The 21205-nt window shown below is 32.3% G+C and overlaps 1 protein-coding gene across 1 annotated transcript; it reads left to right on the top strand.

The window, feature by feature from the left end:
- Positions 1–1771: 1771 nt before the first annotated feature.
- On the top strand, positions 1772–21002 carry STK17B (serine/threonine kinase 17b). The gene is made up of 7 exons (XM_065880799.1): positions 1772–1893; positions 7426–7638; positions 14865–15009; positions 16129–16255; positions 17711–17759; positions 18951–19130; positions 20720–21002. The coding sequence occupies exons 1-7, from the start codon at positions 1772–1774 to the stop codon at positions 21000–21002; spliced, it is 1119 nt and encodes a 372-aa protein (XP_065736871.1).
- The last annotated feature ends 203 nt before the right edge of the window (positions 21003–21205 follow it).

The raw sequence follows: 21205 nt of genomic DNA, 5'->3' as shown, positions 1-21205 counted from the left end.
TGCCTTATTTATTTTTAATTTAAACAAAATATGGCTAAGTAATAAGATTGAAAACCCCAAGTGTTTGTTATATTTGTATCCCTTCCTACACATTTGAAATATTTCTTTCTTTTTTAAAGTAGCTGTATTACTTTGCTAGGCTGCCACAACAAAGTACTGTACATCAGGTGACTTAAGCAATAGTAATTTATTTTCTTACAATTCTGGAGAGTAGAATTTTGGAATCAAGGTGTCAGCAGGGCTGGTTTCTTGTAGATGGGCTTCTCCCTATGTTTTCACATGATCTTCCCTCTACATGTTTCTGTATCCTAATCTCATTTTTTTCATAAGGCCACCTGTACTCTTGGATTAGGGCACACCCTAATGACCTCATTTTAATTTAATTACCCTTTCTCCAAATACAGTCACTTTCTGAGGTACTAGAGGGTTAGGACTTCAATATATGAATTATGAGGGAAGGGACATAATTCACCCCATAACATTAGCAAAGTTAAATGTCTCATAGCTGGTATGACGGATAAATGGGATTCAGACCCAGATGTGATTCAGTCCAAATGTTATTTTCAGAATTCTACACCGCTACTTTTGGAATACTAGAGATGTACCTCAAAACTAGTTAGGGCTTTGTTTTTTCAAAGGCCACAGAAACTGAAAACACTCCCCTCTAATCATACTGCGTACCTGCTAAGTTGAATATAGGTGGCATTTGAATTTAGGAAGATAAAGAACAGAACATGTCAAGTAGGAAGTAAGGGGAGGAAAAATGTGTCAGAGACACATTTTGCTAACTACACCCTCTTATAAGAGGGTGCTAGAAGAAGAATCCTGGATTTCTTATTAGATAGGCATAGCAGAAAAGTCAGGCATATCTTAAATATATAGTCTGCTGTTATTATATGAATTCAATTAATATGAAATAGTAGTTTTAATGTTAAAACTGAATACTCATAAATATAAAGTTCCATATAAATATGAGCTTCAGTTACAGATTAGAACTCTAGAATAAGGCTTTATGTGTGGTCACTCACTCATCCAACAAAATTATAGAGCTCTTCATGCATAGCAGGCTCTGTGCTGTGTTCTGCCTCTAAGGCCTATGAAACAAGTCCATTTCTTGTAGTCATTCACATGTCAGTAACATAACTCACATGTGATTTTACCGTCAAATTTGTTTGGCCATGTGAAATTAAATGTAAAATGAATAATCATTTGTGTTATAATCATGCTGTGTTAAATTATCTTGTTATGTGTTATAAATTTTCTTGTTATGTGTTATAATTATGTGTTATAATCATGCTGTGTTAAATTATCTTGTTATGTGAAGATATAACTTTAAAGAATGAGAGTTTAAAAATGAAATTAAAAAAAATTTTTTTAATGTTTTTTAAAAAAGAGATTGAATGATTGTATTACAATTTTATTTTAACTGTTTTTTTAAGAATTTGGGAGGTCTTACAGGATTTTTCAGTAGTTTTATTCTGAAATGAAGTCAGTATTTTAGTTCAAGTACCATAGAGGAGATACCAGTTTATGTGTATGCTTTTTGTTTTTCTTCCTTCTGGGTAGAATATGCTCTTAAATCTTCTTTCTTTCTTCTTTTTTTTTGGTTGTATCTTATAGCTATATTTTGAGCTGTATAATATAACGCACATCCTATCTGAGATAACATCTTTTTTTTTCTTAATTGCATTTAAGTTATATCCTGCATCTTCTCTTTTTTTAAATAGGTAAAAATAAGTGACTGAAGAAGCCTACCTGAGAGTCATCTAACATGTCGAGGAGAAGATTTGAGTGTCGAAGTATTTCGGGCTTGCTAACTACAACTCCTCAAACTCCAATTAAAATGGAAAACTTTAGTAATTTTTATACACTTACATCCAAAGAGCTAGGAAGGTAAGGAAACTTTTGATGTGTACGTGTTTAAATTCACATTTAGGATTTCTGTGTCTATACTTTCATAAAACTCACTTGATGATTATTTTGCAGTGATTAGAAAGAAAAGTCCTCATCTCTGCTGATGTTTTACAGGGTTTAGTCTTAACTGACTTGGAAATCAAATCCGTGGAGGGTTAGTGAGCATATAGGATACATCCCACCTCGCTTCAGAGCCCATGGTAGGAAGTCAGGGTTCTTACTTGAGGCTGTGCATGGGAAGAGGCAGCTTAGCACAGTGGACTGCCACATCCAAGTTTGGGCTCTGCCATTTACTATTTAACCTCAATTAAATTACTGTACCTCTTGGTTCTGTAGTTTCCTCATCTGAGAACCAGGGATGAAGATAATTGTTATCTATTTTATATGGTTGTTGTGAGGATTAAACTAGTTAATATTTGTAAAGTATTTAGTAGAACACCATAGAAGTTTTTGTTGAATAAAAAAATTTTTAATTAGGGTATTGTGCTGGGCTAAAAAAAATGAATATGGAGATTCTCCTTCTCTTTTCTAAACAAAATGAATTAACTCATATTAGATAGTATAATTCTGTATGACAAACAATGCATGTACTGTAAGTAAAACCTGTATTTACACTGGTACTAATCTGTTTTGGGTTAACGAAGGTGTAAATTCCTTAAGACCAAGGAGTGAACTGAGATTATGAAACCATTTAGCACTACCATTTTAATATATATGAAAGTTACAAAAGATATACCAAATAATTTGTTATTTATTCAGCATTTTGAGCTTTAAATTAAAAACACTTAACAAAGGGTGGTAGGATGATGATCATTTTCTGTTTTCAGTTTGATTTTTACATTAAAATGGTAAAAGTCCGTGTTTGTATTGATAGATGCACAGTAAAATAGTGTGAATGATTTTTTATCTTTGAAAATCTCAATGTGAAAACAAAAATTGACTGAACCATGGCAAGTAATTCTATTCTTGGTGGTCTTTTATGTCAAGGATAAAGGCCAGTCCTGGCTTTTTCACTTGTCAGATATTGGATGCAGTCTTTCTTTTGCAGAATGAGGGTGATAATATCCACCTCATCAGACTAAGAACTAAATGTGAAAGCATATTTCAGTATTCCTGTCATATTTATTTAATTTTGTGTGCAAAATATTTGAGTCTTCTAATGGTTTATTTTTTTTATAAAATATAGTTTCAAAACCCTTTCAGAATGTTTTCAAGAAATAGTTTAGTTCTAAATCTGTATTATTTCTCTTTGCATTATACAGGAAAGAGTAAGTGTTCTTTTAGTTGTATCTCACTATTCATTAAATAGTCATAGAATCTTTACATTGGAAGGACTTCAGTGGTCAGTGGCCTTCTAATGTAATTTTTTTATGCAGTGCAGCAGTCTTTTCTAAAATTTTCCTGACAAGTGTTTTACCCAGCCTCAATTTGAATGCTTCAATGATGGAACTCACTACCTCAGAATGGTCTGTTCCATTTTGTGGGCACCTCTTAGGCACAGAATTCTGTTTTCTATTCTGCTAACCTCTACCCACTATACATAGTTCTCCTTTTGTAGCTGCATATAATGTCCATGTAAAAACCCTTCAGAGATTTGAATATAGCAAAATGTTGCCAGTTTCCTTAAATGGTCATCTTATGACCTGATTTTCAGAGAGCCTTCCTTGATCCAGTTATCCTCTTCTGGACCACTTTGTATTTTTTTCATCATCAGTTTTAAAATGAGAAAGTCTAGAATGGACACAGTATTGTCAATATCTTATCATCTAGAATACAACAAAACTTTATTGAAATAGCCTGTGTCGGAGCTAGAAAGACTAATTTTTTTTCTTTGAGGGTTTTAGAGAACTTAAACTTTAAGAACAATATTGATAACTTAAACTTTGAGAACAATATTAATAATTCTAAGTTTTGTAAATGGGGTGCCATCATAAATCACAGTCATAAACTTGACTCAGTATACAACATTTTAGAGCAAAAATTCATGGTAGAATCTGATGAAAACAAATTCAGATGGCTAATATTTCATCTTCTAATACCTTCATGAAAGAGACCTAACTTTTTTCTTTTAATTGATATGGGCTAATGAGTTACATGGTAAATATTGATGTGTCTAATTAGTAAACCTTGATAAATTGGAAATTGTGCCCTTTCATGTGCCATGAACTTGCTTTAAATTCTTTCAATATTTTACCAATTTTGATATTATCCCATACTTTTGCAAAGTGAAAATTAGTATCATAATCTTGTTTCTTCTGAGGCTCGTACATTTTGAAGCATACAAACATATAATTCTAGCATGTGGTGATTACAGAATTATCTTTATAAATCAGTTTTTTAATTAATTTTAAGATGTTAGTGTTTTAGAATTTATTTTTCTTCAGCAACTTAGAAGAAAATATGTAAAAGTTAACAGTTCATTTTTGATTGTTCTCAAAAAACTTTGCATTGTTCCTGTTTTTTAACATGTTGGTTGAGTTTTTTCCACCCCTCCCCCAACTGAATCAAGGTTTCATAGGACTTCTTGTGGTTAGAAGGGTGAGGCAGATGCAAAAATAAACGTCAGCTTCCTTTGTGGCTTACCCTCCCCCGTCCTTTCACATTTTATTGTCTATTCTAGAATGTAGAAGGGTAACTAACAAGGCCTTTTAGCTGCTGGGAAATCTAGACAGCCTTGCCTTTTTAGGGTATGAATTAAGTGCTATTGTTAAGGTTTTAAATTTTCTTAAATGTTTCTGTTAAATTTGATATAGGAACATTATATATTAAATATTATTTTTGATACCTCTAAATGACAATTAGCATTTTAGAATGGAAAACAAATACTTGCTTTTTTTCCCTAAGTCATCTGATAATTATGGTAAAAATGTTTACCTTATTTAACAGTATATAAATGAATATGTAAAATTTTATTTGAGTCTCAAATAAACTTTAAAAATGTAAATGCTTTAAGTACAGTATACAAAGTAGCACAATGTGTGGTACTATAGTAGGTTCATAACTCTTGCATTCATTCAACAGATATTCAGTTCCTATTATGTGTTAGTTAGCGAAGTGTAGATTTTATAATTACTGTAGTAATTAGGACAGATAGGGTTTCTGCCCTCATGGAGCTTTTACTTAGTGATGAACATTGGCAAATTATTACCAATATCATTTGGTCATCTTTGCTTTGCATTAATGAGTACTATACTTGTAAGCCTCATAAGAATACCTGAAACAATTAGGTAAAAGTGTTATTATTTAATTTTGCTCTTTGTTCCTGAGAAAATTCTGGCTTATAGATATAATTGTAAAATTACAGCAGAACTTAATTGTCATAATTGGTACTATAAACTTTTTCAGATGGACAGATTTCTTGGCTAACTAGTTTGTTTCCTAAGTTTTACAAGGTGAATTTCTTCATAAGACTCAAAGTTTCCTTTTTGTTTTAGACAAATTTTCACTTCTAAATCTAAGAGTTGGCAAAAGTGAATTTACCTCTTTAAAAAAAAATCTATCTTAAAGGGAGGAATTGTTTTGTAATGGTCAGAAGAGAAAGCTAGGATTTCACATTCCACAATTTAAGTCGTGGTACTCCATTTCCATATATAACCTTTCATGAGTCATTTACTCTTAGTTTGACTCAGTTTATCCAGCATAAAATCTATAAAACATGGGCAGTTTGAGTATAAAACAAAGGAACTGATTAACTTTTTGTGTGTGGTCATTAAAATGCATTGATTTGTATTCCTTTTGTATATAGTAAGAAAATATAATTTAAATTAAGCATTCTCATAAAGCAGAAACTAATACACCATTGTAAAGCAATTAGACTCCAATAAAGATGTTAAATAAATAAGTAAAATAATAAATTAAGCATTCTCAAATCTTAAATGAAAAGTTCTATCAAAAAATCAAGTTTGTGCATGCAAATTTTCTGAGTTGATATTTATTTTGATAAATGTAAAAGAATCAAATTATAGCTTGGCCACTTTTTTAAAAAATAGTTTTTTGCATTAGTAACTATACCTTCTCAGGTTGGTTTCCAGTGCTTTTCATTGGTACCAATTTTGAGGAAATTTGGGATATAAACAGTAGGGATCTTTGTCATCCTGCTGCTTGAGAATAGCAAGTAAAAATACAGCCAAGCAATTTATTCTGTCCCCGACTCCCACCCCAGAACCCAAGTGTATTAAAGATAGGTTTTTATTTATACCTGATTTGTTAGTATCCAGTGAGTCATTTGAGCCTTAGGATAGAAGGTGTTAATTTTGGACCCCCTGGACCAGGCTTAGGAAGTTTATGGATGGTCTTTGAAATCTGAAAACCGTCGGAAATTATATGTAAAACTTTCTATATAAGGGTATGTGTACATTTTTCTGGGTAGGCAGTCAATAGCTTTTATTAGTTTCTTAAAATAGTCTGACTCAAAGTAGCTTAGGTCTTTGAGAAACTAAATTTTGGGCAACTATAGGCTTAGAATACATCATTTGCCAGTCTTTTAAACTTTTGGCTGAAATGTTGAGCACTGTTATTGGAGAGAGGTAAAACGCGTTTATTCCTAAAATGATAAATATGACCTTAATGGTGTGTTTGTACGTAGCTACTGATAACCATGAATTTTCTTACTTGATCATGAAGTGTCTTTGGATACTCTCCGTAAGATGTATATACCTTTGGTATCTGTTATAAGCTTCATGGTACTGAGCAATACTAAGAGATACTCTGGTAGAACAATTGACAAATTGTGATAGAAAGCTTCAAAGCTTGTTAAAAGTGATGTTGAAAGGCAGAATGATTACACTAATAAAAGTAAATAAGTCAAATACCCATTTCTGCATTTAATTTTTTTCATTTGAAGGAAAGCTAAAATTTTTCATAGAGGGTTAATGTGAAACTCTTGGTCTTTGAAAATAGACCAAGATACATATCTTCTCTGGAGTCTGCCAAACAGAATAATATTTACTATGTAGGATTGTTGTGATACTTAAACACAATAATTTATATCAAGAGTATGGCATGGAGTTGGTAGGCAAATTAGATCTCCCCCTACAATAGTAATGTATCATATTAATGATAGGATAGTAAAGAATAAATATAATTGTCTTATCTTGTTATTACATTTATATTTATATTTTATTTATATATTAAATTTATATATTTATTTATATATATTATATATATAATATATTATATTTATATATTATATATATAATATATTTATATATTAAATTTATATATTTATTTATATATATTTTATATTTATATAAATATATATATTTATATATATACATTTGTATATAAATTTATATATTAAATATATTTATATTTATATTTTCATGTGATAGTACTATAAATTTTATAAAAATACATACCGTAGTTGATTAGGTTAAGAGAACAAAGATAAATTCCTGATGACATGAATATTTGAAAGGATGGACAGAGTTGGAGGTATAACAGTATCTGTGTTATACTAATATTGTTCTCTATGGAAAAGTTAAAATTGATTGTCCTCACTTTTGCCCCCAGAGGAAAATTTGCTGTGGTCAGACAATGTATATCAAAATCTACTGGTCAAGAATATGCTGCAAAATTTCTGAAAAAGAGAAGAAGAGGACAGGATTGTCGAGCAGAGATTCTGCATGAGATTGCAGTACTTGAATTGGCAAAGTCCTGTCCCCATGTAATTAATCTTCATGAAGTCTATGAAAATACAAATGAAATCATTTTGATATTGGAACAGTAAGTATACATTTTTAAAAATTGAAGTAAATTTATAGTACCTATTTTAATTGTTGGATAAGGTTGCTTGAAATGTCAAGAACAAGAATGATAAAAGTAAGACAAGAACTTGTAAAGATTCCTGTCGATAAAATATTAGAGGAACATAGTGTATATTTATATGTTTTCACAAAACTTAATGTGCAGCCTCACACACATACCCAAAAACTAATTAAACAGCATTCAGTAAACAAATGACAATACTGTGTTTGCGGAATATGGTGAAATGAGTATACTTTCATTGCTAATGGCACAGAAAATTGATGAGGTTTTCTGCAAAACAATCTGGTGGGCAAATAGGATTGAAATAATTTGTATATTCAGTTATTTGAAAAGCACATCCAAGGAAGTGACCCAAGGAGAAAAAAAAGGTAAACTTGCATGAATGAAAGGTAAACCACATAGTTCGTTAAAAAAACACATATATTTAGTATGTGTGATGTGCAAAACACTATGTTAGGAATTATAGCAATAAGAAAAAATATATATCTCGTCCCACAAGTCAGTGAAAAGTTGAAAACACCTAGATTTCAATAATTTGTCAAGTCGGGATAGAATATGGTTAAACTAACTGGCTTGTTAACCAATATGTTGACATGTTACTCTAAAACAGTGTTGTTATTGATGTGTTACTCTAAAATGTGACAGTCTGACACATTTATTATAATTATGTAAAATGTGTATCTGAACATTTGCAACACTTAGTAGAGACCAGCTAAGTTTATGCTTAGTGTACTTTAGGTTCTGATAGTTCATTACAAAATAATTTTTATAAAAAAAAACTAAAGAGGTGTTTTAGCAAAAAAAAATTATAAATATAGTAATTCTTTTTAGTAGCTAACTGCACTATTGCCTTTTTGAATTTAAAAGTATATTAGTCAGGGGCTTCCCTGGTGGCGCAGTGATTGAGAGTCTGCCTGCCGATGCAGGGGACACAGGTTCGTGCCCTGGTCCGGGAAGGTCCCACATGCTGTGGAGTGGCTGGGCCCGTGAGCCATGGCCGCTGAGCCTGCGCGTCCAGAGCCTGTGCTCCGCAACGGGAGAGGCCACAACAGTGAGAGGCCCGCGTACCGCAAAAAAATAAATAAATAAAATAAAAGTATATTAGTCAAGTTTTAGGGTTCAGTTATTTTAAGGGATGAATAGGTTTGCTTATATATTTATTTAAAAATCTAAATATTTTTGTACCAGGAAAGATGATTGCCTAGAGTGAACTTGTAAATGAAAATGCTTATTTTGCAAAATGCTAAACCTACAAGTAGTTTGTTTAAGAATGAATACTATGTATATCTCCCAGAACAGCAACATACCAATTACGGTATATTATAGTACCTTCAAAATAAATTAGAATCGCAGAGAAGACCGGGATTCTACCAATAGGATTTCATTTTCATACATTTTTGGTTTATTTTTGTCAAATTCTTAAGCTGACCTTTAAAAAGTTATCTACTTGCATGACATCTGCATGTTTGAAGTATGTGAACAGTAGCTAATATTTTTCAAAAACAGTACTTAATGGAATACTAGGTTTGGAGAGTGAGTATACAATAGGAGCATTGACCACTTTCATAAAATCCTCTCTTGGGGGTGCTCATCCTAAGAGCAACAACAAAATACATCAAAAAGTTTTAACACATTTTATGGATGGACCTTGTTCATACTCTGAAAATTAATTCAGATACCCTACCCAGTAAACTGAGTTCTGTAAGGGCTGAACTGTATCTCGTGGCTGAAATGTAGCAAGCAATCAGTAAATGTGAGTGGATAAATATATTACCAGAGCAACTAGGACCTATTAAAATTTATTACTATGCCTATCACTTTTGAGGTGGCCTTGTCACATCACACAATCTCAACCAAAGGTAAAAATGTGTTGGGCAGGTTTAGCTATGTAAAATAAGGTGGCATAATTTTTTATGTGGTAAAAAGAAAACAATGGAATCCTTTACTCTAATTACTGTTGCCAATTTGATATTCTTTTCAAACTATTCTGCATACTCATTTTTCTTCCCTGACTTTTTTATTTGAGAAAATTTTAAGTCTACAGAGATGTTGAAAGACCAGTACAATTAACACTCATAATCTTTAGCTCGATTCACCGAATGTTGGCATTTTGCCATATTTGCCAAACTATTTGAAAGTTGTAGGTATCATGATATTTCTTCTTCACTTGCCAGAGTATTTATTCTGAAGAGTAATGGCATTCTTTTACATAACCAATACCAGTATCAAAACTAAGAAAGTTAATATTAATCCGGTACTATCATCAAATATATAGTTCATATTTAAATGTTTTGGATTATCCCTGAAATGTCTTATGGACCTATTTTTTTTTAATTCCGGTACCAGAGCCAATCAAGACTTACACATTATATTTGATTGCTAAACTTCTTTAGTCACTTTATTTTTCCTGACATTGTCTTTTGGGGGGGAAATCTGTATCTGTTTTCACATGAAGTATTCTACATCCTGGATTCGTGTGTTTGTTTTCTCATGACTAGATTTAGGTTAAATATTTTTGGCAAGGGGACATTGTGGATGATCATGTGTATTTCTTATTGTAAAACATGAGGTGACAATTACATTCGGATTGTTCCATTATTGGTCTTTCTAATTAGAACATGGCTAAGGTGGAGTCTGCCAGCCCTCCACATTGTAAGGAACATGTTCCCCTTTATAATTAATAAGCAACCTATGTGGTAATATTTTAACACTGTGAATATTCTGTTCTTTAACAGCTTTTTATCTAGTGATTTTGGTAACCATTAATGCTATTTGTTTGAATTATTATAAAAGTATACTACAAAGTCTTATTGTCATTCCTATCCTTTCCACTCTCTTCGCACTCAACCTTATAGGTAACCATATTTATTAGTTTCTGGCTCATTCTTTATGTGTTTCTTCTTGCAAATATAGGCAAATTTGTATATATGTATATTTCCCTTTCTTTCTTACAGAAAAAATAGCATATATGCCTTTTTGTGCCTTGCTTTTTTTTTCAAATAACATTATATCCTGGAAATCATTTCATATTCATAGTTCATAGACATCTTTTTTAATATTATTATTATTATTGCTATTTTTAAATGCCTGTATAGTTCTCCACTGTATGGTGTACCATTTGTTCAGTCTTCTTTGGATGGCCATCATTTGTGGAGGTATAGTTTTGGCGTAAATTCCTATAAATGTGATTGCAAGGTCCGGGAGTAAATGCATATGTGCTTGTATTAGGTGTTGTCAAATTTCTCTTTATATGGATGGTACAGAATTACTTTAAAAAGGTACTATTTGTTAATTATATGACTCTAACTTTAATCTTCCTTTGGAACTATTAAGCTATGGGTTCTGATAGCTCTGTTTTATTTTTGCTTTTGTGTTTTGTTTTGCCTTCACTTAACCTAAACCAATTGTTTGAACCAAATTAACTTGTTTACTTTTGTGAATTAAACTTAACTTCTTGCAGTCAATGTAACAGTTTTTAACAATTACTAAATCTTTTATTTTTATCTTAATACTTAGTCCACAGGAAAGTATTTCATTACCAGTTATAAAGTCTAAATTATTTTTTAGCCCTTTCTTTAACTATTTGAAAAGTCATATAAATACTATTCTGGAGTTAGTATTAGATATCTTTATAAATTGGGGGAAATTTTTGAGGGTAGTTGAGTCAAACCATCTTCACTCTCCGTGAGGCAACAACTTTTCTATAGCAAATGTTTTTAAAGCATTTTTGGATAATTAAATAAAATATACACAAAGTTTTTTTTAAAAACTTCTGGAAAGAAGGTGTTGTCTAATTGGGCACATTAAGTTTTCAATGCTGAGTTTTGAGCTAACTAAAATTGATTATAAAGAATATGTATGTATAATCTGTAGAAAATGTGGGACAAGAACTTTGTCCTAGATATAGCAAAGTTCGATAGGGGAAATTGGTTAGGATAAATATAAGTTTATCAAGTCAACTCTATGAAATTATATGGAAGAGAAATAATAATTTCTTTCTGTGAAGAAATTACCAGCTTATGTTGCCTATTAAATATCTTTAAGTAAATATTATAGACCCAGTAGAAAATGATGAGGACCATAGCAAAACATTTCAACAATAATATATGTTGGGCATTTACTATATGGCAGGCACCATGCTAAGCACTTTATATTTTCATTTGATTTTTAAAATAATCCTCCAAAAAGGGAGATTGGTATTTACTTCACATATTCTAATTTAGAGACAGGAAATACTCTGGCTGGTTTCTTTCCATTCTGAAATTCCATGGGTTTTGTTTCCCCTCATTAGCATTGGAATATAATTTTGAAAGATACTCAATATGAAAAATTTAAAACTACTTCATTTTGATCACTAAAAATAAATACTTAATTTAAAAATCTTTACTATGATTTCCAAAGCTATATGCATAGATTTGTCATTTATGGATGAGGGAGATATTGCTTTGTTTTACTGAAAATCTTGGCTCTCTAGTACCCAGGGAAATTTATTATTTTGGATAGGAAAATATTCTGATTTTAATCTTTTACATGTTAACTTTATTGTTATGGGAGTTCTTCTAAAGGATAATTCTCTACTTCCCTACTGATATCTAAACTGTGCGTTAGAAAGCTGTAAAAGGCAAATGTAGATTTAAGTAGTATATAGCACATAGATTTACGAGACAGTGTACACAACACATATACAAATACATAAGCAAAAGCACGTGAATACTCCAAATTTCTAAATTTTTTGGTTGAGTTCCTTCAGGTGACAAACTCTTCAACAGAGAGAGAGAGTAGAAATACCTGAATTTACCTTCCAGGGCAATGATAATGATATAGGTGGCTTCTCTGATTACAGAGATATCTTTTCTTCTCTGTAGTCACCGCTCTGGGTGCCGTTTTAACAAAGGGTCTGTTAGTCTACTACTCCACTCTGCTTCCATTTATGCTTCCAGTTTCCAGTTTCCGCTAACTTCTGCGGTCTGCTTCTTATGTTATCTGTTCTTCCCCTCCTCTTAACTCCTCCTCATTTTCTATTTACCATAGCTTCTCCTATGGAGAGCTGTGGTGAAGAGCTTTCCCTCTTTTGTGGGAAAAATGGCATTCCTACAAAAGACATTGGTCAGCTTGCCAAACTAAAAGGTAGGGACAGTGTGATTGGCTGATCATCATAGTGTTTGTTTGATCTTGTTACTGAAATAACAAACAAGAAACCCTTAGGATACTTTTCCTGGTGTAAAAGTAACACCTATTTATTGTGTTAAGTTTAGAAGGTATAGAAAATAGAAATCATTTGTAAACTGTGGTTACTTTTATGGCATATTCCTGTATTTTAAAATTATTCTTTTTCTGTCTATGTATGTATACCTGTAGAAACAAAATTGTCATCTACTAAATATACTCTATTATAACCCTTTTTTTCACTTAAGAATATATTATGTGCATTTTTATATGTATAAGTATTTCTAAAAATGAATTTAAATTTAGCAAAGACTTTTAAAATTGCCTTCATAATCAGAGTTTAACGAGAAGCCCCCAAATTCAGTAAGGCTGGATGTTGGCTAGATTTGGAATTAATATTAGTTGGCTCATTATAATAATAGCTAATATTTATTGAATATTTACTATGTGTCAGACACTGTATTAAATACTTACAGATGATCTGCTTTCAGGCTTATAACATTTGTTGTACTCAGTACTTTACATGGTTTATCTAATATGATTCTTACGACAAGCCATTGAAGCAGGAGCTATCATTTTTTGTTATGTATCATTATGTTACAATAGAAGAAACAGAAACACATTTTCTCCCAGTTCAGGTAGCTCGTTAGTGGCAGAGTAAAGAGTGGAAGCCAGGCAGTCTTGATTTCAGTAGGCACTTCTATAAGCAACCTGCTGTCCTCTTAGGTCTAGGCACTGGGAAGTGCTTTACATATGTTTTCTTAGATTCTATTTTGAATTTTAGAATTAATGGAGGGTTCTGTCTACTGAATTAACTTTAGTGAGTGTAATGTAAATGTTGGTATATACATATAAAGTGTTCAAGAATGAATTTATGCTGCCATATACTGCTAGATACTGAAGAATTCAGATCTTTCTGGTATTTTCCATATTTTTTTGGTATGTTCCATATCTTAATAGTGGATATAAGTCATTATTTTGTACAGTTTTCTTATACTTTCCAATTATTTGGTCTGACTTCTTACCAGATGTATCTTATAAAGGGCCTAGCAAAGAACTCATTCTAAGAGAATGAGTACCTTCTACATGTCAGACACTGTTCTGGATGCTGTGGATACAGCAGTGAACCAAAGGGGGGAAAATAGTGTTTTGTGAAATAAATGAGTTTCTATTTTATTACATAGAATAGGTTTTACTTGAGATATTCCCAAACATACCTTATAAATTTGATTAATAACCATCTAGATTTTTTTGCACGATGTTCTGGCTGACAAATTTTATCTCATTTATTTAGATTTAGTCCTCAAAAAAAAATCTGTTGAGTTCAGTAATATCTCTATTTTACAGATGTGAAAGCTCAAATAAGTGATTGACCCTAAATTATATTGCTGATAAATGGCAGGTTTAGGACTTAAATTTAAATCATTTTATTTCAAACCTAGGAATTTTTCATAATGCTTTTTTTGTCAACATTCTTAGATTTTCAGTTCTTAAAAAAAACAATTAAGATATGGGTTCTGGCCCCAAGTATTCTTTGTGAAGCTGCAATACAGGATATTGGTAAAGAATGCAGATTCTCATCCATATTATTCAGATTCTGTCCCCCCAACCCCCATTTACTATGTGACCTTGTACAAGTAGCTTAACCTCTTTGTACTTATTTCTTTATCTGTAAAATGCGAATGATAACCACCTACCTCACTTGATTGTCATGAGGATCAAAATATCTGTATCTATACATAGCTGATAACTGTATTTATATATAATGAATAAATGAGTAGAATAGAACAGAGCTGAGCTCATAAATAAGTACTAGCACCCAGAATTTGAAATATTCTTATTTATTTTATTCCTTAAAGATTCCCCCCCACCCAGGACCACCCCCCCATTAAATGTGTGTATATAGAGAGAATAAAGTTTCGATGGCCTTGTCTTTTAATTAAAGGTATACAGTATTTAAAAGTTGTCATTTTTAGGTCAATGATTTTTCAAGTTTCTGTTGTTTGAATTTTATTCAGTGCTGCAGGTGGAGAAATTTTCAATCTGTGTTTACCTGAGTTGGCTGAAATGGTCTCTGAAAATGACATTATCAGACTCATTAAACAAATACTTGAAGGAGTTTATTATCTACATCAGAATAACATTGTACACCTTGATTTAAAGGTAATGTAATGTGATTTTAAGTAACACTACATCTCTGTTCCTTCTCTGCTCTTGCTTTGCACAATTCATTGCAGGCTGGTGTTGAGAGGACACAGCAGTCAGATCATGCTTGTCTAGACTGCACATGGACTAACCCTGTATTGGCAGAGAGAAGACTGCATGTGTGAGCAGCTCAGATTAATCACTGGGCTCTTAAAAACCATCATTACTATATGTTCTAGTCCTGCCATCGTGTCACTCCATCCCACTCTTACTGCCACATCCTGGACCTTTCTATCTTATAAAACTGTCTGTCTCTAAAATACTTACTTTTGATTTCCATCTTGAAGATAACCTACTAGTCCTCACTCCTTTGCTCCCATTATACTCATTCATCTTTCCCTTGAGGCTTTCAGTCTTTTGGCTTCTCCTTTCCCCCCACCGCCCCCAGACCATTCAGGCCCCTTCCCAATCCCTGAGATGCCACTTCAGCCTCTCATGTTACTATCCTTTCTCCTTATCCTTCCTCTTCAGCCATACAAGGACGTTAAAATCTGGATCAAACTGTCTCTTATTGTTTGAACATTGGACTCTTCTCTTCCTGGACAATCTCCCTTTCATTTACCCCACCACGCCTCTTTCTGTCTCACGTAGAAACCTGGGAATGGTCAGACCCAGAACCATCACAGTGTATTGAACCATTATGTTCCTGGAAATATATGCATTTTTATTCCTTCATGCCTTCTGTCATGCTATTCCCCAGAACACTTTTCTAACTGGCATACTTCTATTTATCCTTTAAGGTTCAGCTTAAGCATCATCTCTACTGCAAAGGTTTGTTGGACTTTCTAATGGGCAGAATTAAGTAGTCTTTACTACTGAGTATTCTATATCTCATAATCAATTAATCTATGTACCCATCTTTTTTATTCAAACCAAGAAGCCTCTTGGAGTATATTTTTTACTTTATCATTGAATATATAGCTTCTCCTAAGTAGTAGTTCAGTAAGTGTTCGATGGATGACTCGATAAAATGTTTAATAGCTAAACTATAAGTTCCACTTAATTTACCTCTGATCTGAGATTAGTATTCTTTTATTGTTTTGTATTACTTACCATTGTTTTGTTGTGCTTTGTTAGCCACAGAATATATTACTGAGCAGCATATACCCTCTTGGGGACATAAAAATTGTAGATTTTGGAATGTCTCGAAAAATAGGGAATGCATGTGAACTTCGGGAAATCATGGGAACACCAGAATACTTGGGTAAGAATTTCTTTTTACTTTCTATACCATCTTGAAATGTATTAACTAAATGATATCTGTATAGAACTATATTTTAGGGCATATAATTCCAGGATATATTTGGCTCAGATATTTTAGTGCATTGAAATTTGCTTATGACACATTTAAATGAACTGTAGCGAATTGAGACATTCACAACAATTTACAGGACAGTGGACATATAAGTTAAAAGTTTAATGTTTGTGTGTAAAAGCTTTGTACATAGAGAAACATAGGTAAAAGGGAAGTTAGGGAGCAGGAAAAAATGGAAAAAGAGGAAAACAGAAGCAAATGTTACTGTGTTTGAAGCCTGTTTCATAGGGGTGTCAAAAAGAACCTATAGTTAGATAATCTAGGAATACTGTACTAAATCAACAAATAAGATCATGCAGATGAAAGATTTTTTAACTTGTATGAAGCAGTACATAAAGTATTTTAATTTATAGTAACAAGTTTTTTACATTTTTTTGTTGTTGCTCATATTGATAGTCCCATGCACGCATTGAAAAGATACAAGTAAACAGAACAAGTGCTACTCAGCTAGGCAGCTGACTTTCCCAAAATGAAAAGCAAAGCAAATTACTAACTTCTGAATGCTAATAGAGGCTACCATGTCCTAGAATAATGATTGTAATTGGAGATAAAACAGCTCACAGAAGTATGTGAAAAGGTGGTAGGTGGTGCAATGGAGGCTGACAACATATGTGACTCAAAGGCTTTAACAAAATTGTTAAGCTTTAAGAAACAATCTCTCTTTGGAAAAATTATGAAACTATACTGTGAAACAAAAAAGTTATTCAATCACGGATCCTAGTTTGGACTCTACTGATTTGAAATTTATGGTAATGTTTAGAAAGTATAGACAATTTATGTTGCACCTTTTAAAAAATGTTTTTGGTGGGGGAGGAGACAGTGGAAAATTAATTGCTTAGGAAACTAGGTTTTCTGTAGTTTAAGGGAATATTTAATCTACTTGAAAATCTAAAGCACTTCCATGAAGCTTAATTTGCTCATAGTGTCATTGTAAATGCATATGATTCTATTTACCCTGGGAAGAAAAACTTAAATCAGTCTAATAAAATAACTCAAACTAATTCCTAACAGAGTGATAAAACTTAAACTGTAAACTGTAGAAAGATTCCAGCTTCTAACATTTTACTTCTTCATAATTGTTTCTCCTGAGATTAATCTCAATGGTTAAAAAAAATACTACATAGCTACTGGTTACTTCAAGAATATAATTGGTGCTTTTGAACCATCTGGTTCTATAATTTTCTCAACATTAGATATGTTTAAATGTCTAATCACAGGATAATTAATACTATGCTGAATTTCTACTGATCATATTGGTAGTTCTTTAAAATTAAATCCAGTTTAATATAAAGTAATTTTCACATTTTTAAATTTGTCAGTATTGAATTTTATTTTCTCTTTCAGCTCCAGAAATCCTGAACTATGATCCTATTACCACAGCAACAGACATGTGGTAAGATTTTGTTAATCACTTGAATGCCTTTATTAAAAGCTGGTTAGCATATATTCTAGGGTTCTTTGGTTCCAGAAGTAAATAATAAAGCTTTCTTTAAAAGATTTTATTCAAGTATCATTATTATGCCACAGGAAAACATTTACCTGTTCATTCTTTTTAATAACACTCTGGCTGTGAGCCAAAGGTGCAGGTATAAATAGGAAAATCCCTTTCCTGGAGGAAGACCCCTTCTGGTAAAAGAACAAAATAGCCACAGTACTGTGTTACATGTTCTATAAAAAAGATAAAATGCTATTTAATAAGCATGGGGGAATTAGCAGACAAGCACCAGTTGGGAGACATCTGGTCTAGGTCTAGGAGAACTAGGGAAGGTATTTGCTCAGCAGAAAAATGAGGTCAGAGCCATGCAAAGTTTAGTTTTATGAGAGTATATTTCTCAGGTATTGTGAGTTTGTGTGGCTGACACAGAGAGAATGTCATAGAGTAGAACTGGCATTGATACTGGAACTTCAGTTGGGACCACAGTGGAAGACTGACTCCGTAAGGCCAAGTAGAAGAGTTTAGACTTATTCCCTGTGTTCTGTGTTTGGGACTGTAATGGATTTGCCAAGAAAAAAGGGTCCTGTGGCTAAATAATTGGGTGAAATAGGTACTATATGTATTGTCTTTTTCTGGTTCCTGAACACAGGAGTTGTCATTAACATATTTACGGTTCTAAACGTTTTGCAATGAAAAAAAAATCTGCCTGCCCAATATTGTGCTTTATCAAACCTGCAGATTCTGTTTGCATGGTATCCTGTTTATGTCTCACAGACCATTACTGTGTCATTGGACACCATTTGGGAAATGCTGCTCAGGGCAGCTTTGTGTACTTGATAACATAGGTATCTGTGTGAAGGGCAGACTGTAGATATAATGATATATGTTTAATACATCATATTTATAATTATATAACACACATGTGCATTCCCTCATATTATTTTTCTGTGAGGCAAACTTTGAGATAACATAATTATTTCAGTTTTAGTAGTATACCGTAGGAACTTTGAAAAGCAATTTAAAATCTGTAGTTTAACTGTACAAGTTTTGAGGACAGGGATATGTTGAGAATCAATTTGACTTTATATAGGTGTTTTAAGATTAGCACACATTTTAAGTTCCCATCTTCTCCCTTATTTGTTTTTTCAGGAACGTTGGTATAATAACATATATGTTGTTAACTCATACATCCCCATTTGTGGGAGAAGATAATCAAGAAACATACCTCAATATTTCCCAAGTTAATGTAGATTATTCAGAAGAAACTTTTTCATCAGTTTCACAGCTGGCCACAGACTTCATCCAGAGCCTTTTAGTAAAAAATCCAGAGTAAGTAATAACATTAATTTGTTTAAATACTATTATAAAATGAATTATATATGACTATTAAGAAAGATATACTCTAAAACAGTATAAAATTACTAGATGTATGCTCTCAAGTTTCAGGTAAAATGGGGAGAGAGGTGGTATGAAAGATCATTAAATAATAATCCATAAGTTCAAACATAGACAATACAAAATATGTAACAGGAAGTCTTGAACTGAAGAGAAGATTTGGGTTATTTCTCTCTCAACCTGCTACTAATCCCTGAAATTCCCTAAAATAATTAGAAGTATAAGGTTTACAATACACATGGCTGCTTAAGGTAAGACTTTGTTATGAATGATTTATAGTTAAATAACTACAGTTGTATAACAAGTCCAAATTACTGATTGTCAAATTTCTAAGCAGCAGGTGCTCTTTGACCGCCTACTAAAGAAGGGACATGAAACTATGTCTTAAGACTCTTACCTCATTCATTGGCAACTTCAAAGCAGGAAAAGAAAAAGCTGACCTCCTTTTTCTTTACCTGGATCAGCCCTATTTACTTTATTTATTTATTTGAATTTTATTGTATTTATTTTTTTATACAGCAGGTTCTTATTAGTTATCCATTTTATACATATTAGTGTATATATGTCAATCCCAATCTCCTATTTACTTTAAAACGGCCTGGCTGTACATAATGCAGAAGCTGTGATATAGTGCCTTGGGCTGGGATCCTGGTTGTGTTGCTTGTCAGGTCTTTTATCTCCTACAATTACTTAATCTCCTGGAGGACTCAGTTTCCTTATCTGTTTAAGAAAAAAACCCTCAGAGGTTTGTTAATTATTTTATTGGCTTAACGCAAGTCTGAACAAACTTTCACTGGCTCTATATTGAACATGAATGGTTATTTATTAGAAATAGCAATAATACTATTTGTTTCTGGTTATAAACAGTATTTATCTTCCTAAATATTTTTTCATCTAGATTCTAAAATTTCTATAATGAGCACCTTAATTTTTATTATCAGGAAAAAATGAACAATAAAATCAAAGACTAAGGAAACCTATGTTCTGATAGTAATGGTGGGTGTGTTAAGGTTGGAGTTGAGTATAAATAGGTGTTTTCCTTCCTTTTGAAATATTGTGATATTTGACCATATTGCTTTCACAAGCAAAAATAAAATTTAAAAACTAAAAACGTTGGATAAACGTCATTGAAGAATAGCCTTGGTTTTCAAGATTTAACAGTTAACTGCTTTTTAAGAACACAAAATAATAATAAAGATTATAAATTACATATATTTTCCTTCAAAGGGTTTGTAAACCCAGGAGTCTTTATAATTTTACTAATCTTTATTTGTGAGCCTAAAATATGTTTCCAGTTTTATGACTAGATAGTCTCATCCGTAAGCTCCATGATAAATTGAATTTTCAGCACATGTCAGAATTAAACTCTAGGTACTCCACTTTTCCTATTATTATTCCCTTCTGTACTATGAGTATGTGTTATTTTCATAATAAATAAATAATAAGTCTATAATATATTGAACTGCAGACATTTCCAACCTGAGTTTTGGTTCTCAATTTTCCCTTGGTGTTTTCATTCAAAGGAAAAGACCAACAGCCGAAATCTGCCTTTCTCATTCTTGGCTCCAGCAGTGGGACTTTGGAAACTTGTTTCACCCTGAAGAAACTTCCAGTTCCTCTCAAAGTCAGGATCATACAATAAGGTCCTCTGAAGACAAGACTTCTAAACCCTCTTGTAATGGAACCTGCAGTGACCGAGAAGACAAAGAGAATATCCCGGAGGATAGCAGCATGGTGTCCAAAAGGTTCCGCTTTGATGACTCATTGCCCAATCCCCATGAACTTGTTTCAGATTTGCTCTGTTAGCACTTTTCTCTTTGACTCATTTGAACTGAATGTCGGATTTGAAATCCACTTCAGTGTGAGATTGTGGTTTATAGCTTCATATATGGCATGTTTATAGCTTCATATATGGCATGTTTATATTGTAAATGCACTTTAGCATAGAAGAATTTAGGGAAGTGTTTTAATGCTAAATTGCTAGTTACTAGCATAATTTCATTTCCTGT

The sequence above is a fragment of the Phocoena phocoena genome, chromosome 7, assembly GCF_963924675.1.
Source record: "Phocoena phocoena chromosome 7, mPhoPho1.1, whole genome shotgun sequence".
Classification (NCBI taxonomy): domain Eukaryota; kingdom Metazoa; phylum Chordata; class Mammalia; order Artiodactyla; family Phocoenidae; genus Phocoena; species Phocoena phocoena.
Note: the sequence above shows the minus strand (reverse complement) of the source record. Positions and strands in the feature narration are given on the sequence as shown.

Bases quoted from the DNA above. Each gene is read 5' to 3' on its own strand.
- STK17B (XM_065880799.1), top strand. From the start codon at position 1,772: ATGTCGAGGAGAAGATTTGAGTGTCGAAGTATTTCGGGCTTGCTAACT. The intron at 16,256-17,710 runs GTAAGAATTTCT...TTTCTCTTTCAG, and splicing joins GGGAACACCAGAATACTTGG to CTCCAGAAATCCTGAACTAT. The intron at 17,760-18,950 runs GTAAGATTTTGT...TTGTTTTTTCAG, and splicing joins ACCACAGCAACAGACATGTG to GAACGTTGGTATAATAACAT.